Below are 21407 nucleotides of genomic sequence, written 5' to 3' on the forward strand. Positions count from 1 at the left end.
AGAAGCAAACTGAGTTAATGTATGCCTCTTACTATAATTACTGAATCTGAGAATCATTTAGGTTGCGAAAAACCTCTGAGATCATCGAATCCTACCTATGACTAAACACCACCACGTCAACTAGACCAAGCACCCCTCGTCCAGTCTTTCCTTAAACACCTCCAGGTATGGTGACTCCCAACACCTCCCGAGGCAGCCCATTGTAGTGTCTAACCACCCTTGCTGTGGAGAAATTCCTCCTGATGTCCAACCTGAACATCCCCAGACACACCTTGAGGCCATGTCCTGTCCTGTCACGGATTACCTGAGAGAAGCGACCGACCCCACCTGGCTACACCCTCCTTTCAGGCGTTTGTGGAGAGCAGGAAGGTCTCTCCTGAGCCTCCTCTGCCTCACGCCAAACACCCGCAGCTCCCTCAAGCCGCCCCTCACAAGGCCATGCCCTCCATCCCCTTCTCCGGACCCGAGCCCGTCTCTCCCCGACAGGAGCCGCCCCCAGGCCCGCAGGTTCGGGAGCGCTCGGGGCTCCTTGGGGGCGGTTCCGGCCGCCGCGGCCGGCGCGCCGCGATGAGCTCACGGCGCGGCAGCGGGCCCGGCGGAAGCGCTGCGGGAGGGAGGCCGGGCTAGGGCCAGGGCCAGGGCCAGGGCCAGGGCCAGGGCTGGACCGGGCCGGCCCGGGCTGCGCTGCCCGGGGGCCGCCGAGCGCCATGAGCGGGGCCAGCCCCGCGTCCCCCGGCCGCGGCGGCGCGGCAGCCCCGCCGCTCGCCGACAGGAGACGGGACTCTCCGGCCGCCGGCTCCCCGATCCAGCCCATCATAAAGGGTAAGGAGGGAGAGGTGCGGACCCCCGGAGGTGCCGAGCCCGCTGTGTGACCCCGCGGCAGCGGCGGAGAGACGGCCCAGGGGCCCGGGAGCGGCCGCAGTGTGCCGGGACCTCCCAGGAGCGTCCCGCTGTCTCCGGGATCCCAGCGCCCTCCAGCCCTCCGAGGTGCGGCGGCGTGTGCTGAGGTTTAAAGTTGGACACCTGGGAGCCTTAGCTGGCTCTCGTCTCTCAGAACTGGAAACCTGGGTGTCTCTGTGGCTTTTTTTCGGCCACCGAGGCACTTGCCACGGGCATGGAGTTTGCTGGGAAGTTCTTACTTTTGGCCTTGTTCACCCAAGTTTTGTCGTGGTTAATCCGCGCTCAGAACCGTTCGGACTGGGCAGTGGCTCAGCCCATGCATTATTTACTGCAGTAGAATCCCAAATTGCTAAATAATCTGCACCGGTTTGAACGTGCTGGGATTCAGGGTGTTGAACAAACGCAGGTGGATACAGTAGAGCCCCAGGACAGGTCCATCAGATGGGGCAGGAGGACGCATCCTTTAGATGGCAGTGCCATCTTAAAGTCTTTTTCTGGGACTACATTGTATATTTCTTGAAACAGTATTTGCCATGCTCTCAGACTGCTTTTCAATTTAGCAGGCTTTTTCTTTGTGACATATATTTAAGTAGAAAGTACTCTTTTCCAACACGCAATTTCAAGTCTGGCCCTAGAATACAAGAAAATGCTGACAGTTTTTCTTTGTAGTGAGGATTCCTCCTGTCTTTTGCTGCAGAAGACTCCCACACTTACTCTGTGGATCTCTGTTAAGCTCTCTGGTCTTTTACCAGCACTAAAAATCAGATATGGAATCTGTACTGAAGAGAAAGAGGATTGAGACAAAGGGTGCTGAGCTGCAGAGGAGGGCGTTCACCTTCACAGAAAGGTGTCTTTGGCATCTGGAATAGTGAAATGTGTCTTTGCAATCTGGTTTGTTGTGTTTTATCTAAGCGGGCGGTTCGCTGGATACATAGGTTACCCTACAAATTCTGTTCTGGTGCTCTTTTGTATGTACTTGGTGAGCAATAGTCCTTCCTCACCCTGAGGTACAGTGTGCTGCCTGTGTTGTTTCACCTGGTGTGAGAGTGAGAGAAAAACTAAAATTCTGTCTTTTATTCATCTTCTAGATGTTGGGGAAGTCTATTCAAGACTGCTGGATCACCGACCAGTAATTCAGGGAGAAATACGTTACTTTGTTAAAGAATTTGAGGTAAGTATTTGTATCTTATTGGATGCTGGCAGGGTTTGAACAGCTTTAGCATCTTTTTAGATATCATAGTGGGTACATAACTTTTTTCAAAAGGGTTTGACATGGATTTTTTTTTCCAAAAATAACACACCTGTAATATATGTCTTCATCTTTAGCAAACAAGCAAGGCAGTAATTTAGGTCTTTTTCTTTTAAAACTTTTGAAAAGAACATGTGCTTTTTTGGTTGTTTTTTTTTTTTCCTGCAGAAGACTGGCAAGAATATTGATGTTGGAGAATAATGTAGTCCTAACATCTTAGAGAAATCCAGTTGGTTCAAGGAAAATTGGCCAGTGTGGGTTTACATCTCTTTGAGAAGCTACTTTATGCCTCAGCTGGATTCAGCTAGCACAGGGATGGTTTTTTGTTTGTTTTTTGGTTGGGTTTTTTTTTTAATTTCATTACACAAGAGAAATTTATACTACTGGAAGAGAAGAGGAACACTTTGTGCAAAACAATAAAATCATTAAAAATGGAATAACTGTTATTTGATTGGCTGCAAATAAGGCTAAAGTACTGAATGTGTAGAAGTGTTTATGTACAGCTTTGCCTGGAAAGTATAATTTGGTTTCCACAAGATGGCAGCAAAAGTTTAGAAAATTTGAATCCTCTGCCAGCAAAAGGCTGTTTCTCTCTAGATTTTCTTTCTTACAGAATGTGGAATTTAAAAATGTAGCTGAAAATGCAGCTACACCTCAAAGTTCCAGTATTCAGACCTGGTTTGAATGATATTAAAATGTCTTTCCCCCTCACCCCCCACAACCTAGATTGCAGCTTATGTTTCAAGCAGGTCAGTTTTGTCTCTGCTGGTTTAGCAAAACATGGATATGAAATAAACTCTCATCAGATCTGTATCATATGGGCTTGAGAGTCCCAAGTTATTTCTTTTCTCTGCTTTCCCTAAGCAAGCTATAGGATACAGTAAGTAGTTTTAAATGTCATTCTGTAGGAAGGAAAATATTAAACACATGGACAAAATTAGAATTTGTATCTTTAGGTTGATAATTCATGTATTTGTCTCGTTTCACCTGAAGTCTTGTTCTGTTTCTTAGACAAATTTAATATATTCTTAGATCTTTTTTTTGAAATTTAGTTACTGTTTTATAGGGGGAAAAATAGCAAAGTAGGGGATTATTTAAATTTTTGCAATTCAGAATTTCTTTTAAGTGGGGTTAGGACCACTGGCACCCAAAAATTCCACTTGTTTCTACCTTTGAGATATGTGCTTGTTTTTTCAATGATTAGCACCTAGTGTGCAAGGAATGGAGATTTGCATTCAGGTAATCTGAAACCTGTTTAATTAAGGAGTTTTGCTTGCCTGTGCTCCTTTTCTGAATTTTTAAAATGGGTGTGGTGATCCCTTTCCCATTTCATGTGATAGGGTATTTTTTGTTTAGGTAGAGTTTTTTTCCAAAGTAAAATTCTGGTGAAATTCAGAGTGGGAATAGTGCTGTGGCTTCAGAAAAATAGATTATTTTGTAAATTTAGACAATAAAATGAGATCTTGCTGTACTTATAATTAATCATGATGAGCAGTGATCTAGAAGAGCTGTCTCTTTAGTCAGCTATGTTATATTATTTTTAGTCAACTTCATTGCTTTACTTCAGTTTAAACAATTTTACTTGCTTTGTTTTCATCTCCTGCCATACTAAATGTGCAGGGTCAGACATCAAGCAAGCAGAATCACTACTATGTTATTTCTCAGTAACCAACCAAGTTATAAAAATTAAATGCTTTCAAGCTCTGTTGCTTTCTGTTGTTTTAGAGATGCTGTAAATTATCTGTACAAAACAGGACATTTTTCCCCACAGTGTGTAAATAGTTAATACTGTCTTTTCTCACAAGGGCCAGAGGAGTCATTCAGAGGATTTTTGTATTTTAATGTGAAGAATGGAACATTGCTCTCTTTTTTTGACAATTTTATCTATGTTGTTAAATAAGTAGAGTAACACTTCAGTAGACAATGGTCTAGTCTTTGAGATAAAGCTGGGAAATCATCTCTAATTTGTGAAGTGAAATTCCTTGCTAGCCACTCACTCTCTTTCATTTTTGTGCCAGGAAAAACGTGGCCTCCGAGAGCTGCGAGTACTTGAAAATCTCAAAAATACGATCTTTGAAGCAAATGAACGTGTTCTTCCAAAGTGTGAGCAGGCAATGCAAGACAATTTGAGTGAAACCTTCAAGAGATGTAAGCAGGTTGCTTCTAATTGCTCTCGATGCATCATTTTGAGGAGTAATTTAAGTAGTTTGGATTCAAAATATGTTCTGTTAAAAAATTACCACTCTTATGTAATTTTCTGTTCTTTATGTGCTGTGTTCTCACTTCTGTGCAACTTTGAAAAGGAAACAACAGGGATGTTTTTTGATTCGTAGTAGTCCAGCCAATCAGCTCTTGTTAAAGTTACTTTAGAGTTTTTTGTGGGTTTAAGTAAAAGCTGTTTCAGCTCATTCTTTTCCTATTCACTTGGAAACAGTGTTCCACGTTGACTAAAGCCATGGACAAAATTTCAGTTTCCCGGTTTGTTGCAATCATTGTTGTGATGTGAACTTCAAGTTTCTTAATTTTCCCACAGGAGTGCATAATACTGTCTCCCTTAATTCCCTTAAACCAAAACTTTCTGCTGTATAGCTATAAAATTTATTATTATTATTCAGTCACAAATTGGGAAGTAATAATAATTGCATACTAATCTTAGTTTCATCCTTATTAACATATTTCTTTACTGCTTGGATTTTAGAAGAATGTTTGAAATTTGTACTAGTTTTTAAATGCGCTTTTTTCCCTTACTCATTTAGCAGCATGGCTTCTTCAAAAGACATTCTAAGAGAGTGTGGGTACACAGCTTTAGTTGCCAAATTTATGCAGTTGAAACATGCCACTGTAGGTTTTGTTACAATTTGTGTGGCATGTTGTATAAGCATTTAATTTCCTATAAATTATTTATAGGGCGTCTGGCATATGCAGAATAGCAAATGCTAGATGGTGCTTTCCACAGCAAAAGGATTGCAGGAAAACATTGAAACTTAAAATTTAGTCATGCAAACAAGGCATCCTAATACCATCTAACTGGGATGAACCTTCGATGCTGCTCCCTGACTTTCTCATGGCCAGCTGTGCAGTACATCTTCAGTAATGGAATCTCAGAATGGTTGAAGTGGGAAGGGACCTCTGGAGCAGCAGCAGCTTGAGCCAGTTGTCCAGGACTGCATCCAGTTGCTGCTTGGGAAATTAGTGTATTTAATTCTGTGTTAAATAAGTTTTGCGGAGTGGGGGGGGAAGTGCATAGGAATGCAATTCCTATTTCCATTGACAATTTTCCAGGCTTAGTCTCTGGGAGAGAAGAGATGGACTCATAAAGATGTTAAAGAGCATAAAGATGTACATGTGGAGTCTGTACGCAGCTGATGGGGAAAAAATTAAAAAAAAAAAAAACCTCAACTAACTTAAGAGTTAGAGTTTGATCACCTGTTTCTACTTGCTGACTTGAGAGTGGTTTTTGATGTCTTCTGAGGTGCTGAGTTGTGCACTCCAGCTCATCAGCAACACTAAGTGTGTGGGCACAAGATGACCTCACTGCCTTTCTGCTTTTGGCTTCTAGAACACACAAAGGTTGAACTCTGCAATAAGCCTGCTTACTTTTATAAGTGTTAAAGTTATAAGTGTAGAGCATTCTCACAAGTACAGGTGACTCTTGGCAGAGTTAAGTGACGCAGTGGAATATAATCTTCACCTTGCAACAGCCTAAATCTTCTAAATCCTTTTCTGGCAAGTTTCTTTGATTTCCAACAGCAGGCTGATCTACTGCAATTTGTTGTTTCAGTGCAAGCTGCCAACGCTATGATCCATAGACTCCAAGAGAGAGAGTGTGAAGCAAGAAAGGTAAAGGATGGGTGGATGGATAGATTTTTGTTTTGTGATCGAAGAGTCTTGTGCTTCACAGCAAGTTTGTCTGCCTTCAGTACAGCAAAACTTAAAAACATATTTTTCTATACCTTATATACTGGCAGTAAAACTTCTCTTGGGTTGATTTCTGCACTTATAAAATGCTCACTGCAAAGTTAGTGGATCTAGCTAACTCTTTCTACAATCTCCTGATACATGGAAACTATTTTTTTTATTTCCTTTGCTTTATTTTTCCTCCTAGCTCAGACTATAACATTTGTCACATACAGGGAAAGCTTAAATATAAAAAACTTATTTTCTGTGGAACAAAAAACATCTACTAACCTACCAGAATGGAAATGTAAATCTTTCCTAGTTAGCTGAGAACATTGACCATATTATATGTATTGCTTGTTGAAAAGGAAGTGTTTTTTTTCACTTGTGGATGGGTTATTTAATGAAGAGGTATATTATAGGAACATGCGAATCATTGGAACCTTTTCAGTTGGCTACACTTTGCTTATTTGAAATACATGTGCTCTGAATCTAAAACCTGGAAAATTATATGTGAAACTAGTTTCATGTATTCCCAATCCTACTTCTTTATTGTATTCCTGTGTTATCTCTTTACTTGCAAAATGCTGTTGATTATAATTTAGTTCAGGAAAAACCAACGACATTTCCATGGCCATCAAGCAAAACAGGCTGTGCATTCATGGATGTAAGCTGATAGTCATGTTTTTCTTTCCTTTTTTGCAACTGATGAAGATGGGCAGTCCAGTTGCAATTGAATACTGGTACTGGGCAAACAGCACACGTCTGAGCACTGACAGAGTTTGCTTGTGTCTGACACTAGAGTAGATACTCATAGAGAGGTAGTAAATGCTTACAGTTCTGCTCCTGTTTGTTCAAAGTAAAACTTTAATAAGAAATTTATAACTTAGAAAATGAACAGTCACTTAGTAAGAATGGTGACTGTTCTTTTTTAAAAATATTGGCTGGATGTTTCCACTCTTTTTTTTTTTTTCTTTTAATATGTAGTGGAAGAGTAGTTACAGGTATCCAGGATTTGTAGCATTTCTTAAAGTTTGCATAGTACAACTCTCTGGCTTGAAACTTTCCAAATGGGTGTAGTAACATGTAGGTAGCTTTTTAAAATATATAGCTAAATGTTGTCATTGTAGCGCAGCCACTTGAGGAGAAATAACTTTTTCTTACTTTTCTGAAATAATGTGTTCTGAAAAAATAATGAGATTTTGGCAGAAAGTGGTGTTAGGTTTGGGTAGGTGGTGTGTAATTGTGTCAAAAAGTTTCAAATGTTTCAAAATTTCGATGTTTCAAAACCTGTTGAAAACAATGTAGTGTACCTGTCAAACTTAGTGTGCACTTGTGTTTCTCGTCAGGAGATGTTACTGTATTGGGTGCAAACAAAATGGATCTTGGTATAATGTTAAGTGTATCAAAAGCTGCACTGAAAAAAAGTATTGTTTGTAGCCTGTGCTGTGTGATCTTGAAGAACAGCAGAGAGTGTTTAAGGATACATAAATGGGTTCCCAGTGCCTTTAGTTGACAAAAATGCCACACATAAGAAACAGTCATTCCTGATACACCGAAAAGGAGAGAGGCTAAAAAAAGTACCATTAATCCTCTGTTTTGCTACGAGATGGAGCAAATGGAAGAACAACAGCCTAGGTTTATTTTGGCTTCTGCACTTGTAGTATAAGGGGGCCAGATTGTCAATACAGCTTGTAAGCAATCCACAGAATTACATTGTGTTTTGTCATGTGCATTGGATGTGTGTATGATCTCTTTTTCCGGATATCTAGACTTTTCTTTTTTTTCAAGATAAGATAGTGAATAGAATTAGACTTAGCAGAAGCCAAGCAGTAGGAAAATATAAGAGGAAAAATAACTTATTTATAAAGGAAGACATTAATCACAGTGAGAGCTAGCTGGCTAAAACAGAAACACTAGCTGCCAGTTTCAAAACATTTAATATTGCTGTTATCATATTTTATAGAAATAGCATCATTGCTAATACAATCACATTAATAGTGTTGCACTATTTTGGATTGGCCAAACAAAAATAAATGTTTTCTTTTTAGTTTCCCCTTTCCATATGTTTTCATGCTAGTTTCCAGATACTTTAACATTGTGTAGCTCTCATTAACCCTCCTGTTTTACTATGGAAATGGTTGTTAAAAGCTTCCTATTTTCCTCCTGTCAGCTTCAGGCAGACAAGGTGATGGCCCGTGAGGAGAAGTGCATTGCCCACTGGGAGGAGTTCATGAAAGAACAGCAGAAGAAACGTGCGGAGGTGGACGAAGAGCACAGGAAAGCTATGGAGCGCCTCAAAGAGCAGTATTCTGAGATGGAGAAGGAACTGGCCAAATACGCTTCTTTTTAAGACCCTTTTCAATAATGCTGGATTTGTGCCATGCTCAGTTGCTTCTGACTTAAATTGAGGTTCTTTTGGAAAGCTGAAGCTGATAGAAAAAAGGAGAATTTCCTCTACAGGCTTGGTACAGGAAGAAAAGGTTTGCATACTTTCAACTTAAGTGCCTATCTATGCTTTTTTGGTTCAGGGCAGGTGGAATGCCAGTATTTCTTTGTTTGTTGGAAGCTGGAACTGAAAATTGTGTGACTACATCAAGCTCAGGGAGTTGCAAACTGGAGTTCTCTCCCATCGGCAGAGTATCATATCTTTTGGGAAAACAGAGACTAATGTAATATCAACTATCCTGGTGTGCAGCCACAGCCCTTTCCCAAAAAGTAGGTTAATAGATTCCAGCCGTAGTTACCTGAGAATTCACTGGGAAAACTCTATTCTGCTTGTAGATTTCAAGAAAATAAACTTGTCTTATGGAATATTTTACTTTGAAGATTAACCAGTGAAAGATCTCAACAGAGTTTTAAATCCAATTGGAATTTAAACTTTTGGGTTGTATGTTCAGTATTATGAATTAGAGTTGCAATTTCAATGATTTTTGTTAACATAAAAATTGTAAGGTAAGCTTGGTCAACAATTCCTTTTTTTTTCTCCCTGTAAATGTCTCAGGCATCTCTTTTACTCTTCTAAGCAAAGCCAAAACAAGCTAAAAAAGTGATCATGAGAAGCATATCAGTCTTTGTATTAGCTTTGTAGCTAGTACAGTTTTACCTTAAATATTTGGCATGCTGTTGGTTTACTTAGGATACGCTTGTCAGAACTTTATGAAGCAATTGAGGTAAGATTTTTGTTTCTTTATCAGCATAACAAATGTGCAGATTAGTGGGTAAATGCCTGTAGTACTGATCTGCTTTCTTACCAGCTTTTACAGCATGTGTGAAATACGCTCCCGCACTGCTTTCCTCTAGCCCAAACTTGCAGTTACCAGCAGTGTAACTGAAGTTAACTCAATCAGTTCATTAACCAAGGAAAATGAGACGTAGTACCTTAATGAAATTTGCTGCAAGCTAACCGTTAGTGCAGGAAATATCTTTCCATAATTTAGCTGGTGTCCAATGTAGAATGGAAACAGGTAAAAATAAACAGAATTTACACTTTACCTGTATTGCAGCAGTAATATACCAACAAGGGTTGCTTGTGTTGGTTTATGGCTTGGTTTCAAGGCTCCATTCCTGGCAGCATGTTGATAGTGTGATTAAAGTTAGTAGAGGAGATGGAATAAGTATTTGAGATTTCTTTCAATAACACTGAATTCCTGCCAAGCTGCTCTGCCTGCTACCGTGGGCCCAACAGCTTCATCAATCATCATTGTGTATCTGGACTGAAAAGAGGATTTGCCAACACTGGGGCGCTCTGGAATGTTGTTAATTCTCTGTTCTGAATGGAAAAAACATAGATGTCTCAAAAGGATCCCACACATGAAAAATAGGAAAGCCTCTTTTTTGAACAACTCCTATCTGAATAGAGAGTGACTTCTGGAACATTTCTCAGCTTGTGTACCCATGATGAATGTTGTAACTAAGCTCAGACTTTTCATTTAAAAAGAAAAACTTAGTTCTTGCCTGTCTTTAGAATTGGGTGTGGAATAGTTTTGTTTGGAGCACAGACTGGAAGTGGCTTCTCTTACCAGATTATTTGATGTATATGTGCTCAAAGCCCAAATATCTTTGTAACAAAATGCATATAATTGCATAATGAATTAATTTTTATTTTTGCACTGATAATTTTTATTAAGATTTAGATATCTAATTAACTGTGCACTGGAGCTGTAGGTTTTGGTATTTCATCAATTTGATGGTTCATAAGCAATGATACAAGTGTTACATTTGGATATTCACTGGAAAATAAAGTGGTATTTCCAAAACCTGGGATTTGTGTTCCTGATTGTTTTGAAAGCTTAATAAGTACTAACACTGAAAATGTGTTGCTCTTTCAGAATGTTTTATGCTGAAGAATCTTTTAGCTGGAGATCATTTGAAAACACACTTCTTGAAAATCTGTCTACCTCTTGGTCAATGTTATTCATTGTGGGGACTAAATGAAAAATATCTGTTCCTGAAATAATTTCATTTAGTAACTTTCTCCTTTTTTTTGCATGATATGCTGTAGGTGCTTGGAAAAGTTTAATCATCTTCAAAGCAGCTTTTCAACATTTGTAGGAACACCTTTTTTTCTGTCCAAATGCTTAAAAAAATCTCAACCAATACCTGATGTGTCCAATATTATCTCAGTATGTCTGACTGATAAAGATTTCTGTCTTCAGATTTTTTTTTATCAAAGTGGGACTGTGGTCTGTCTGAACACAATAGTTCTTCACAGTGCAACTTTCTTTGCAAAATTCCAGACTTTGTTATTCATGGTCTCAGCTATTTGGGAGATAGAAAAATCAATAGTTTAATAGTTGGTTTTGTGCCATTGGAACGTGAAGGAAGTGTTTCACCTTATACTTGCAATTTTACATGACTGATTTCCATAGCTTTAAAAATATTGACAATTTATTTAGTCCTTCTTAAACCTGATAGAAGTTTGCATTGGATTCCAATGAAGGAGTTGAAAAAGGTCCTCAATATTAAGTTAACTGCTAGTATGAAAGGTGAGTTTTGCAATCCTTTTTGTACCAGACTATGTGTATAACTTTTTGTTTAACTATTAGTGCTGCTTATTTTGCTGAAATGTTCTTTGGAACTGAAAGTGGGGTTGGGTATCATGTAACCACTGGAATATTTTCTTTGTCTTTCTGTTCTAACAAACACATAGCAAGAAGCTGGTGTCTTCCTTGGAACTGCTGTATGAAATCTGCCCCTGCTGTATTTAGGAGCAATAACAAATTGAAGAAATGAAGAGGTATTTAAGGGTTTGAGAGTTTTTTTAACTGCCTTATGTTAACAATGAACCTAAATGCTGTTCTTCTTGGAATGTTTTATATCTAAGGCCTACCACATTGTTTCATTCCTAGGAATGAGGGAGGGTGCAGATTTGTATATTCTTCCTCTGCTTCTTTGCAAGATTCCTAGGTAATACATTTTAAAGAAAAGGTAATCATTGCAACAGGAACATCACATCATCTCTGATAATTTATGGCTTGTTAGATCTTTCCTCAATAATTGTGGGTTTTCTTCCAGAAGTCAAACTATACAACAGATGCATGGCATAGTCAGGCAGTAAATTGAATCAGCTCACTGCTTAGTTGAAAAATGCTGACAATGCAGTCTCAAGGGTGTGGATTCTGAGGTTGACAGAAGTTCCCCAGCAGGTGTCAGTGTAGTCTGGAGAAGGAGCACGAGGAAGCCTGGTTTATACGAGGTATGACCCATAAACGCTTTACAATGTTCAGTTGTAACACAGTAACTCACACAGCGTTCTGTGTAAGTAAAAGACATTTGATGGATGAAGCCGCATACTTTATAATATAAAGTGACACTACTTACCAGTGGCATTTGCTCCATTAGGACACTCTTAAAGTTATTTATGTAACATGTGATGATGTGAACAATGTTGTCTGCAGTTCTTTTGCATTCTAATTAAAATTTATTATAATCTCAGACTCAAATGTTGGACATTAAAACTTTGAAGAGCTGCATTCTAACACTACTGTTGGTTTTAGTGGATCAGGTTTTCTGAAGATTTGATGCAAAAATTTAATCTTATTGAAGGAGGTTGTGCCATAAAAAGGAAATGGGATCTTCCTCAAATAAAATTTTTGAACCAAATTTCTGTTCCACACATTTTTAAAACAGACCAGTTATTTTAATTGCTTATAATGAAATGTACTTCTCAAAGTATTAAAGATGCAATATGCCCAGTGCTCTTGGCTAAGATTCTGGTCTGTGTGTCAAGGTGCAGGAGAATTTGCAGGAAGATGGAATTGCAGCAGCTGTAATAGGATGTTAATGATTACCACAACTTTCATAAATAGTTTAATAGTCAAAGATTGTTCAAAAAATCCAAATAATGTAGACACTTAAAAGGCAGAAGTCAAAAGCATCAGAGTCTCTTTTGAAGCAATTAACAAGGGGAGTTTTCTAGGGGTTGAAAGAAATCCTGTAAAAATACATTATTCCATATCCTTGTTCCTTCCAGTTCTGCAGAGTGTACAGTTTTACATGCAGTACCTTGGTACTTTGATATATAAGCAATGAGCAAAGTAAGAACAAATTTACTCAAGACAATTGTGAGCATTAGAAAGAAGAAAACCTTGCAGAAGTCCTGCTAGGGTGTGAAACTGTAGCTTTGAATATCTGGGCTCAGGCTTGTACTTCCTAACTAGAAATCATGTAGAGCTATCCAGCTAAGTTTCAGTCTGCCACCTTCTATGCTTAGTCTGGGCCAAATCAGAACATTAATTGTTCAGATTTTTATTTAACATCATTTCTTAGATGGTGAAGAAAAAGACAATCCTTTCAAGATGAGCTTTTGAGACAACTGTACTGAAGGGTGGACAATACTGTATGTTAAAACTCTAATTTAAAATAAAACCTTGCATTTCCTCAGTCTTCCCCATTAATGACTCACTGGGTGGATACAAGGAGACCTGCAATTGAGAATGTATATATATATACATTTTTGTTTGTTTGTTTGTTTGCATTAAATGTGATGTAATGAAATTTAGTGGGAACCAAAGCACTGTTTATGGCTTTTGCTTGGTACTCATTACTAACATTTTGAGATGGACATACTCTATAAATTTTTCCAGCATTTTATGACATATGGTGCCAATATTCTTTAATCTGGAAAAAAAACCCAAACCTTTGTTCTTGCTGCAGGAAATGTTGCAGGAACTGGATAAGCATTTTTACTTGTCTTTAAATTAATTGTGAAATAAATTTGCCATCTTAATTTGGAAGGCTTGTGGGGTGGTCCCTTGTCAGTGCATTCCCCAACCAGGATATGCAAAAGTGCCTCTTACTACGACATGCTCTAGAATATGCACAGCACTTTTCAGCAGCTTTAGCCCTGGGAAATTTAGTTCAGCATTGCTTGAGGTCATAGGAAGTCCTTTATGAGTGGACACAAGTTTGTCCTTTCCAGATGTTTTTAGCCCTCATTAAATAAATTCCGGTTCCTGAAAATCCCCTCTCCAGATGGCTCTAAATATGTTCCAATATTTACTATGTCAACTAGAAACCTTCTAAGCTGAATTACATAAATAGGAAATACTGTGCATCCTTCCAATGCACTGATTTGAAAGAAAATTGAGCATTGTTTATTTACTAAACAATGAATGTTCAACATTGTAAAGCAGAATAACAGTAGTAGGCCTAGGTAGCAGCTTAGTTTCAAACAACAAATTAGCTTTTGGAATCCTAATAAGGAGTTAACTATCAAGCTCTCAAAGTCCCAAGGATTCAATTTTTTTTTTTTTTTTTAGAATGAGCAGCCTGCAATACTTTGCCAGAGTGGAAACATTTTCTGGAATCACAAAGTACTTGAAGCTAACAGGATTGTAATATTTGTGTCTTGAGGAAGTTTAGAGATGCTCATTTTATCAGCCAATGTGATGACTTTGTTGTCTGGAGTACCTTGTACAGAATACAAAACTGCACAGATACCTAGTGTAGGACACCACCTTCCTCCCATTTTATTTAACACTTTTTTGTGTTCCCATGTATTCAGGACAAGTGGGCCTAATCACTGGCTACCATCTCTGGTTCTAAAAAGACTCAAAAAACCAAACCACCAAATCTCAAAATATATACACATGTACTAAAAAATAACGAATTTGGGGTGACCAGGATGCATTGGGTTTTGAAACTTTCTTGCAGCTGTGACTTGCAGATGATATAGCAAATGCTACTTCCTTTAAAACATCCACAAACAGATAGATAGAATATTAAGTGATAAAGTTGTCTAACTATTGACTTTTGTTTCTTAGCCAGATGTTGAGGTGGGGAGGAAATGGATGATGCAGCCCACTACATCAGGTTGTTGTACAGTTTGTATTTGTCACTGAGATGGTCACCATCAGCACACGGTCACTAAATGCAAAAATCTCCCTTCAGTTTGTTTTTACAGGGTGCAAGTCCTCAAGAAAAGTGTGGTGGTCAATCTGGAGCATGGAAAGCCCTAGCAGAGTTCCTGCATGCTGTTCCTTAGTCCTTAAACCCCTCTTCCTTAAAAGAAATAGTACATCCTTTCCAGGCCCACTTTTACTTCAATCAAAAATTACATTGAAATTGAAAAACAGTGACAATTTAACTGTGTTACCTTTTCTTTTTCTCTTTTGAAGTTTACCTGTGTTAAATTTTCGCCATTATCTTTAGTCAAAATAAAGAGAGGCTCAAACTGAGCCCTTGTTCTTACAAGTTTCAGTCCTCGTTATATTTTCCCTGTTGACACGTAACTGGACTAAGACCACATACCTCTGTGAGGAGGTTATCCAGCAGCCATTGTGTCAGTGCTACTGTAGGTCGTTGCCTCAGTGTGCTCCCTTTGAAAACGCTGCCAGAAAGAGAAACTTTAGCTGAAAACTATTTCCAAATAATTTTCACACGGTAAGGAATTATTCTCCATATATGATGTGATTTCCACGTGCACCTTCCTTCTGCTTTCAAGTTCCCAGGCTGGTTTGTCCCACAGAATCCAATAAAGAAAGCGTAATTTCTCCCTAGGGTCTTTTCTGGTCATGCTTGATATCACTTAACATAATGAGCTTTTTACTCTCACATCATAAAAGGTTTTGTTTGAAATTTCTCTTTTTTTTTGTACTTCAACAAAAAGTGTTGCTTACATCCCTTCTAAAGAATGCTCTGAGTTATGTGAAATGTGGACATGTTGTCTGGGCCAACCCCTTATCTCTGCCAGATTCAGAAAGTCTGGTTCAGTACAGTGGCTTAGACTGCAAGTTTTTATTGTGTTTTGTTTCTTTTAAAAATATATGTGTGTGTGTCTTGTTAAAAAACATTGCTGCCCCCGTCTAGGAACAATGCAACACTCACATCATTTCCTGAAAGAATAGAGTTGGAAGGCAATTATCTACTCACCAAACAGGCTAAAACAACAGTTCCTGATATTCTTCTCAAATATTTCAACTTCCCAGGAATCCGGAAAAAATAATTCCATGAGACGGTGTTGTGAATGAAGGTATGACATTTCAGTTTCCTTCGCTTGGAATCAGACATCCAGAGGTAATAAATTACCATGGGCTTGGCACTGCTGGGAGGGGGGTCTGGCTGTGGCAATTTGTTTTCCTTCAGAGCAGGAACAACGAAGTGCTTTTGCATCCTCCTTTGTCCAGTGACAGGCAAAGGCTTCTTTCTTAATGAGCTTTCTTTAGCAATCACATGAATTACACATAGCAGGAACAGGAACCTGATGGCCAAGTACCGTTATCAAACCCAATTTATTTAGAGATAGGAAAGTACAATAAAGACATTGTTTTCCCATTTTATCTCTGTGAAGTAAAGCCAGTGACATGGTCTCAGAAATGTGCTGTTCCAGGAAAATATATGAGGAAAAAAATGAGTGGTGACAAAGCATTTTCACCTCTTTCTTATGCATCTCAGTGTCATTTCTACCAGCATTATCTTGGTCCAGTTTCTGTCACTCAGAAATGACTGCATCTGCTTTCTGTGTTCATTTTATTCTTCTTCTTTTTGTTTTGTTTTATTAATGATTTTAATAATAATAATTGCTTTTGCAGGTTAATCTTCAGCTTATTCATTAATTTGCGCTTGAGTAGGTCTTAGAGGGGATTGCAATTTGGACTGAATGATAGATGTTATATTGGCATATAAAAAAATGAAATGCTGCTCCTGGGAAAAGAGTTGATGCTCTTGATCATTGAAGAGCTCCCTTTCTATGTTTAATAATCAAGCAAATGGAAAACACTTCTGAAAAGTGTGCATTTGGATCCAAAATAAAGAATCTTAGAAAGGCAGCACAGGGAACCTTGCACTATTAAATTTGTGAAGTGATGCACATCACAAGTCAATGCACATCAAAAACCAAGTGGTATTAAACCAGAAGCCCTTAACTGAATTTACTCTCATTCTTGCATCTGGATGGAGTATTAAGAAAATATTCTTAAAAGGTGAAGATAATGATTCAATTTGCTTAAGAAGGGAGATATTTCTGATTTAATGAGAATGTAAAGATATCATATAACCTTCCTTAGAGATGTTTTTATTTTCTTATTTCTTTGAGAGGACTTGACAGAACTCTACCACCCCCAGGGCTGTGAGAGATGACTTGTAGCACGGCAGCAGAGGCTGCAGAGTCTGTCTGGGCTCAGCATCTGGAAGCACATTCAGCATTTACAAGGGATTGCTTGGCCAGAAAGACCTGGACTCAGCAGAGGGCTTTGCATGTCTCCACATTGTGCTGTGCTTGTGCCAGGGAAAACAGGACAAAATCTTGCTGCTGCTGAAATCTTTAGCAAAATTCACATGAATGTCACTGCAGCTAGAATTTATCTGGGGGTTTTGTAATCAGGCATGACTTCTTGAGGACAGAAGCAAAGTAGCCCCTTTTTTCAAATAATGACCCTGAACCCTGATGAGGAAATCTGATTAATGTAATCACTATTCTCATGCCACTGAACTTTCATGCTTGTGATATTTAGATCTTTGTCAAATTGAATCTATTGTTGGAGGCTTTCAACTTATCTATTTATTTCTGTTTTATGAAATAGTGAAGATGGGATCCCGTTGGCTGTATCAAGATTTAATTAGTTCATCACAACTCAAAACTACATTTTCCAAGCATTTAAAGTTGGAAGGCATCTCATGAGAGTACTTTGTCTTTTACCCAAAATGTCACAGTGGCTTTTACATGAACCAAAAAAGAATCGAGGTTAATTTTAGTTTATTGTTAAGTAGATCTTTCTTTTCCTACCTGAATGCCCTGGATGCATAAACAGGCACGTATGAAGGTGAGCTTCTTATTTCCATTTTGCCTTCTCTACTGTTGCTCGTAGTAAAGAGGTGATAAGCTAATAGTTTCCACAATTGTTTTGGTAGAGCCCTACAGGCTTCTTCTCCCATCCTTTTTCACACGGCCTCACAGTTGTGACTGCTGCAGGACTTGATGCTCTGCTTTCCACCAGTGCTGTCCCTTTGGTTTCACTTCAGCTCACTGCTGAGTTGGCAGTGTAATACAAAAGGAGTAAAAGGCAATAAATTATTTCTGTTCCTGGAACACAGTTAGTGGCCATTAAGCCATTAACAGATGTTTAACTGAAAGGTCAGATAATTTACAATGTGAAACATTATTTTGGTTGCCACCTTTCACAATTAGAAGTATGTACCTAATACTCAAAGTGTTTGTGGCCTGTGCAATTAGATAAAACCTGGGCTGAAAATCAGACCCTCACTCCATTATGGGGTCATAAGGAAGAAAAAGGAGGAGAGAAAAAACAGGCCCAGAGAGCAGAGTGAAGCAAGTGAAGAGTCCTTATTCTATGATATCTATTCTGATATTTTGCTAAGCCCTTTGATCAGAAGAAATTGAACTGAGCAATAAACAGCTAAAGATTAGATAAGACTCAAGTGTCAGTTTGTTTGGAAGCAAAGTATATTTTAGAATATGTTGTCTAGAAACTTTAGGTAATCTATTAGATATATTTTTTAAAAAACCATGGAATTTATTAGAGGGGAGTGGAATATATCATTATTTTAATGTCTGTAGAAAGTAGGATTGTCACCTTTTCTTAGTGTGCACGTAATTGAGTCATGAAGGCTCCAAATTTGTTTTCTATAAAATTGGAAGAGAAAGAAAAGGTCTCAAATTGTGTTTCTGTCTAACAGGTAACTTTACTGTGCATCCAAGCGTAGTAGCAGGGGGAGCTGCAGGGCTTTTTTTGGGTTTTTTTGTGGGGAGTGGTTCCTGAATATGCTGGTGGAATAGCTGTGTTTTGTGCTAAGTAAAATATCTTGCTCTTGAGATCTCTTTAATTTCTGTGTAACTAAGGAAAAGGAGAAAACCCAGACTGTAGAGACAGAAACACTACATAGATAAGGCATTGGCAGTTATATTATTTTTATCTATTGCTTACTATTAAATGCCATAAGGAGAGAAGGGATGAAAGCTAATGCCTATTCAGAACAAAACCCGTTGATTTTGCCTATTAAATGGATATCAATTTAATTTTTAGATTGGTGTTTGAGCCAGTGTTGAAGATAATTATTAAAAAATGAAAATGGGCTTTCTGGGGGCTGCTGTGTTGCCAGCCCGTGGCCGGATGCTGGGGCAGACTTTCCCCAATTAGCAGGTTGCGTGCCCGTTCTGCTTGGCCAACGCCACAGTTTATGCATCCTACACGTTACCGCAGTCGAGACTCAAAACAGTAAACACCTCGGAACACCAAAAGTGCCAAGAGCCACCTTATTTTTGTTGTTATTTTCTGTAATTATACCTGGGAGGACTGGAGAGTTTTAGCACATTTCTTCCCTCCCTTTTTTTTTTTTTCTCCTTTTTTATGACTTGGTTTTTGCATCCCATAAACTCTTGGCAATGGATACAACAGCTGCCTTTGGACTTGCAGGAGATGAGGTCCTCGAGGACGTGCATGTTTCAGCAATGACCAGTCCCTTCTTTGACCATGCCAGGTGTTGTTGGTCTGACCAAGAGAGTGGCCATCATTTGTATGGCCTCCTTGAGTGGTGTGGGACTCTCCCTCAAGGGTCCCAAAGGTTCACTCCTGTGATTTCTCTCCTCTCCTTTCTATTTTGTGCTTGGCCTCCTAGTGAGCAATGATGCCCTCTGAGCTCTAACTTCTATCTTTTACCCACTTTTCTCCTCAACAAGTCTATATCAGGGATTACGTAGTCCTGGGAGGCTTTTTTCCTGTTTTTTTTTTCTCTCTCTTTAACATGAAAAGGTCAGTTTGGTTTACTTTATGGTAGAAAGTATGAGGCTCTACAGCGGAAAAGGTGGATGCAAGTTGTTTTCATAGAGTTTAATTAAGGTTAAGTGGAGTTCCCCCAAAGTTTGTGCTGGTGCTCTCTAATGTTTGATTTGGAGGAAGGCGCAAGCAGTGGGATCGTAAAATCAACACGTGCCCCAAAGAAATTACTCAGTCACATTTAGAAAGGAGGAGAAGGAAATGTGGAAGGACCTAACAAAGATCAGGCAATCTGACATGATGATGAAGCTGCTTCAGTGCTTCTCTAAATCACATTATACTGCTATTGCAGTGTAATGTGATTTAGAGAACAATATTGACTATTTGTATATACTGGATTTTAATTCACTGAAAGCAGCTGGGAAAAGGACACAGATGTGGCTGTGAAGAACTGAGAGAAGTGATCTTTCCATCACACCATGTTGGCAGAAAAACAAAGAGATACATGGGAAATGAGGTAGTATTAAGAGAAGAATAAAGAACAGTACTAAAAATAAAATAATGTAAAACCTTGATATATAGTATGTACTTGGACTACCAAATACAGTCTCCTCCACCTCAGAAGAAATATGACTGAAAAGGGAAAAGGATAGCAAAAATCTAATGAAGTTTTGAGAGGTGTGTATGTAGGGAGAAAGTTTTAGAGGCATGGTGTGGAGTCTGAAGTTTTTAATACAGTAAAGAGCACAAAGTAAATAATAGATTTATTCAAATTCCTTTATTATCCAAGAGTAGAGAGAAAATGGATTGAATCTATTTGACTGTTACAACTGATTAGAGAAATTGAGTTTTTTTAAAACACAATTGATTCTATATAACAGCAATTGATTTGTTGTCCACACTATAGGTTGTCATTGACCAACTGCTTTGTTGGTGAACTTTCTGGGAAAATTGTCCACACTTCATCAAAGGACTCTGCTTAGGAAACTTTCCATTGGCTTTCTTGGCCTAATTTCATTGTGACCTTTCCTAGCTCTTGAGCACTGTCCTTTGCACAACACTTTTTAACACAGATGGAGGCCTCTCATCAGACACCTGTCTTAAGGTATGTCTTTTCTATGTATTTTAGTTCTTCAAACAATTTATTTCACAATGTATATTGTGTAACAGTGGCTATCTAACTCTTAGGGAACTCTAGGAACGAATGAACAAAAAAATCTCACATTTTACTGGAAGTATGATGTATTCTTTTTCCTTTAAGATTCCCACATCCTAGTGCACCTCGCTGTTTTCCTGGGTAGATAAACACTTGTGCATTTCACAAAATTCTTGAGGAGGAGAATGCACATATCTGGTCATATGTGGTTTATTTTCAGTGGTAAATTTGTCAGTGAATTTTGGGCAGGAAGAATGAGCAGCACAGTTGGTTGGGAATACCCTGTTGGAGGTGGGGTGACATTGGATCCTGCATGGCTTTGATTGGTCCCCTGGGGGTTAACTAAATGGCACATTGACTTGGGGGAGAGAGAGGAGATGCTTCTGCTAGGAAAATACAAATAATCCCATTTATTTTTTTCCCTATAAAGCAAATACATCCATGCCATTAGAATTAATTTCTGGGCTTTCAAATAAATTTAACCATGCAAAGGTATTGAAAGGCAAGGTGGATGCAGTCTGTGCCAAACTGGTAATACATTCTTGCTCTTGCTTATTAAGAGTTTGCTGTAAATAAGCTTTCTATCTGTGTGTTCATATTTGCTTTAGGTGAAGTTAAAAGTCCAGCAGCATGTTTGCCTACAGCTCCTTTTGCTTCCAGCTTCTCTGAAGTGTAACATACCTATCTTGCTCTGTTTTAGTACCACTGGAATAGTTGTGCACTTCAGTGGAGACTGACTCCAGCTCTCTCTGCTGGAGATCAAGACTGGCTTCTGAAGGTGAGAGAAGGGCATCTTGCAGATGAAGAAACTGAAGCGTTCCCAGTGCTGGCACAAGGTTGCTGTCCTTAAGGGTGGCATAAAGAGCATCAAGAAAGCTGAGACAGACTTTCCTTTTACCACTAAAATGGTGTTGCTGGACGAAAACTAAGGCCCCATCCAAATGAAATTTTTCCTGTTCAACAGTGGGCTATAGACAAGGAGAAAATCCAAATATCCTCTCCTTGGAAGAAAAATAAACTAACACAAAAG

At 38.8% G+C, this 21407-nt stretch overlaps 1 protein-coding gene across 1 annotated transcript; it reads left to right on the top strand.

Moving 5' to 3' along the window:
* The first annotated feature begins 675 nt into the window (after positions 1–675).
* Positions 676–10305, top strand: BLOC1S5 (biogenesis of lysosomal organelles complex 1 subunit 5). The gene is made up of 5 exons (XM_059852688.1): positions 676–822; positions 1989–2071; positions 4168–4297; positions 5931–5989; positions 8220–10305. The coding sequence occupies exons 1-5, from the start codon at positions 708–710 to the stop codon at positions 8397–8399; spliced, it is 567 nt and encodes a 188-aa protein (XP_059708671.1). The 5' UTR covers positions 676–707; the 3' UTR covers positions 8400–10305.
* The last annotated feature ends 11102 nt before the right edge of the window (positions 10306–21407 follow it).

This window comes from Haemorhous mexicanus, chromosome 1 (assembly GCF_027477595.1).
Source record: "Haemorhous mexicanus isolate bHaeMex1 chromosome 1, bHaeMex1.pri, whole genome shotgun sequence".
Classification (NCBI taxonomy): domain Eukaryota; kingdom Metazoa; phylum Chordata; class Aves; order Passeriformes; family Fringillidae; genus Haemorhous; species Haemorhous mexicanus.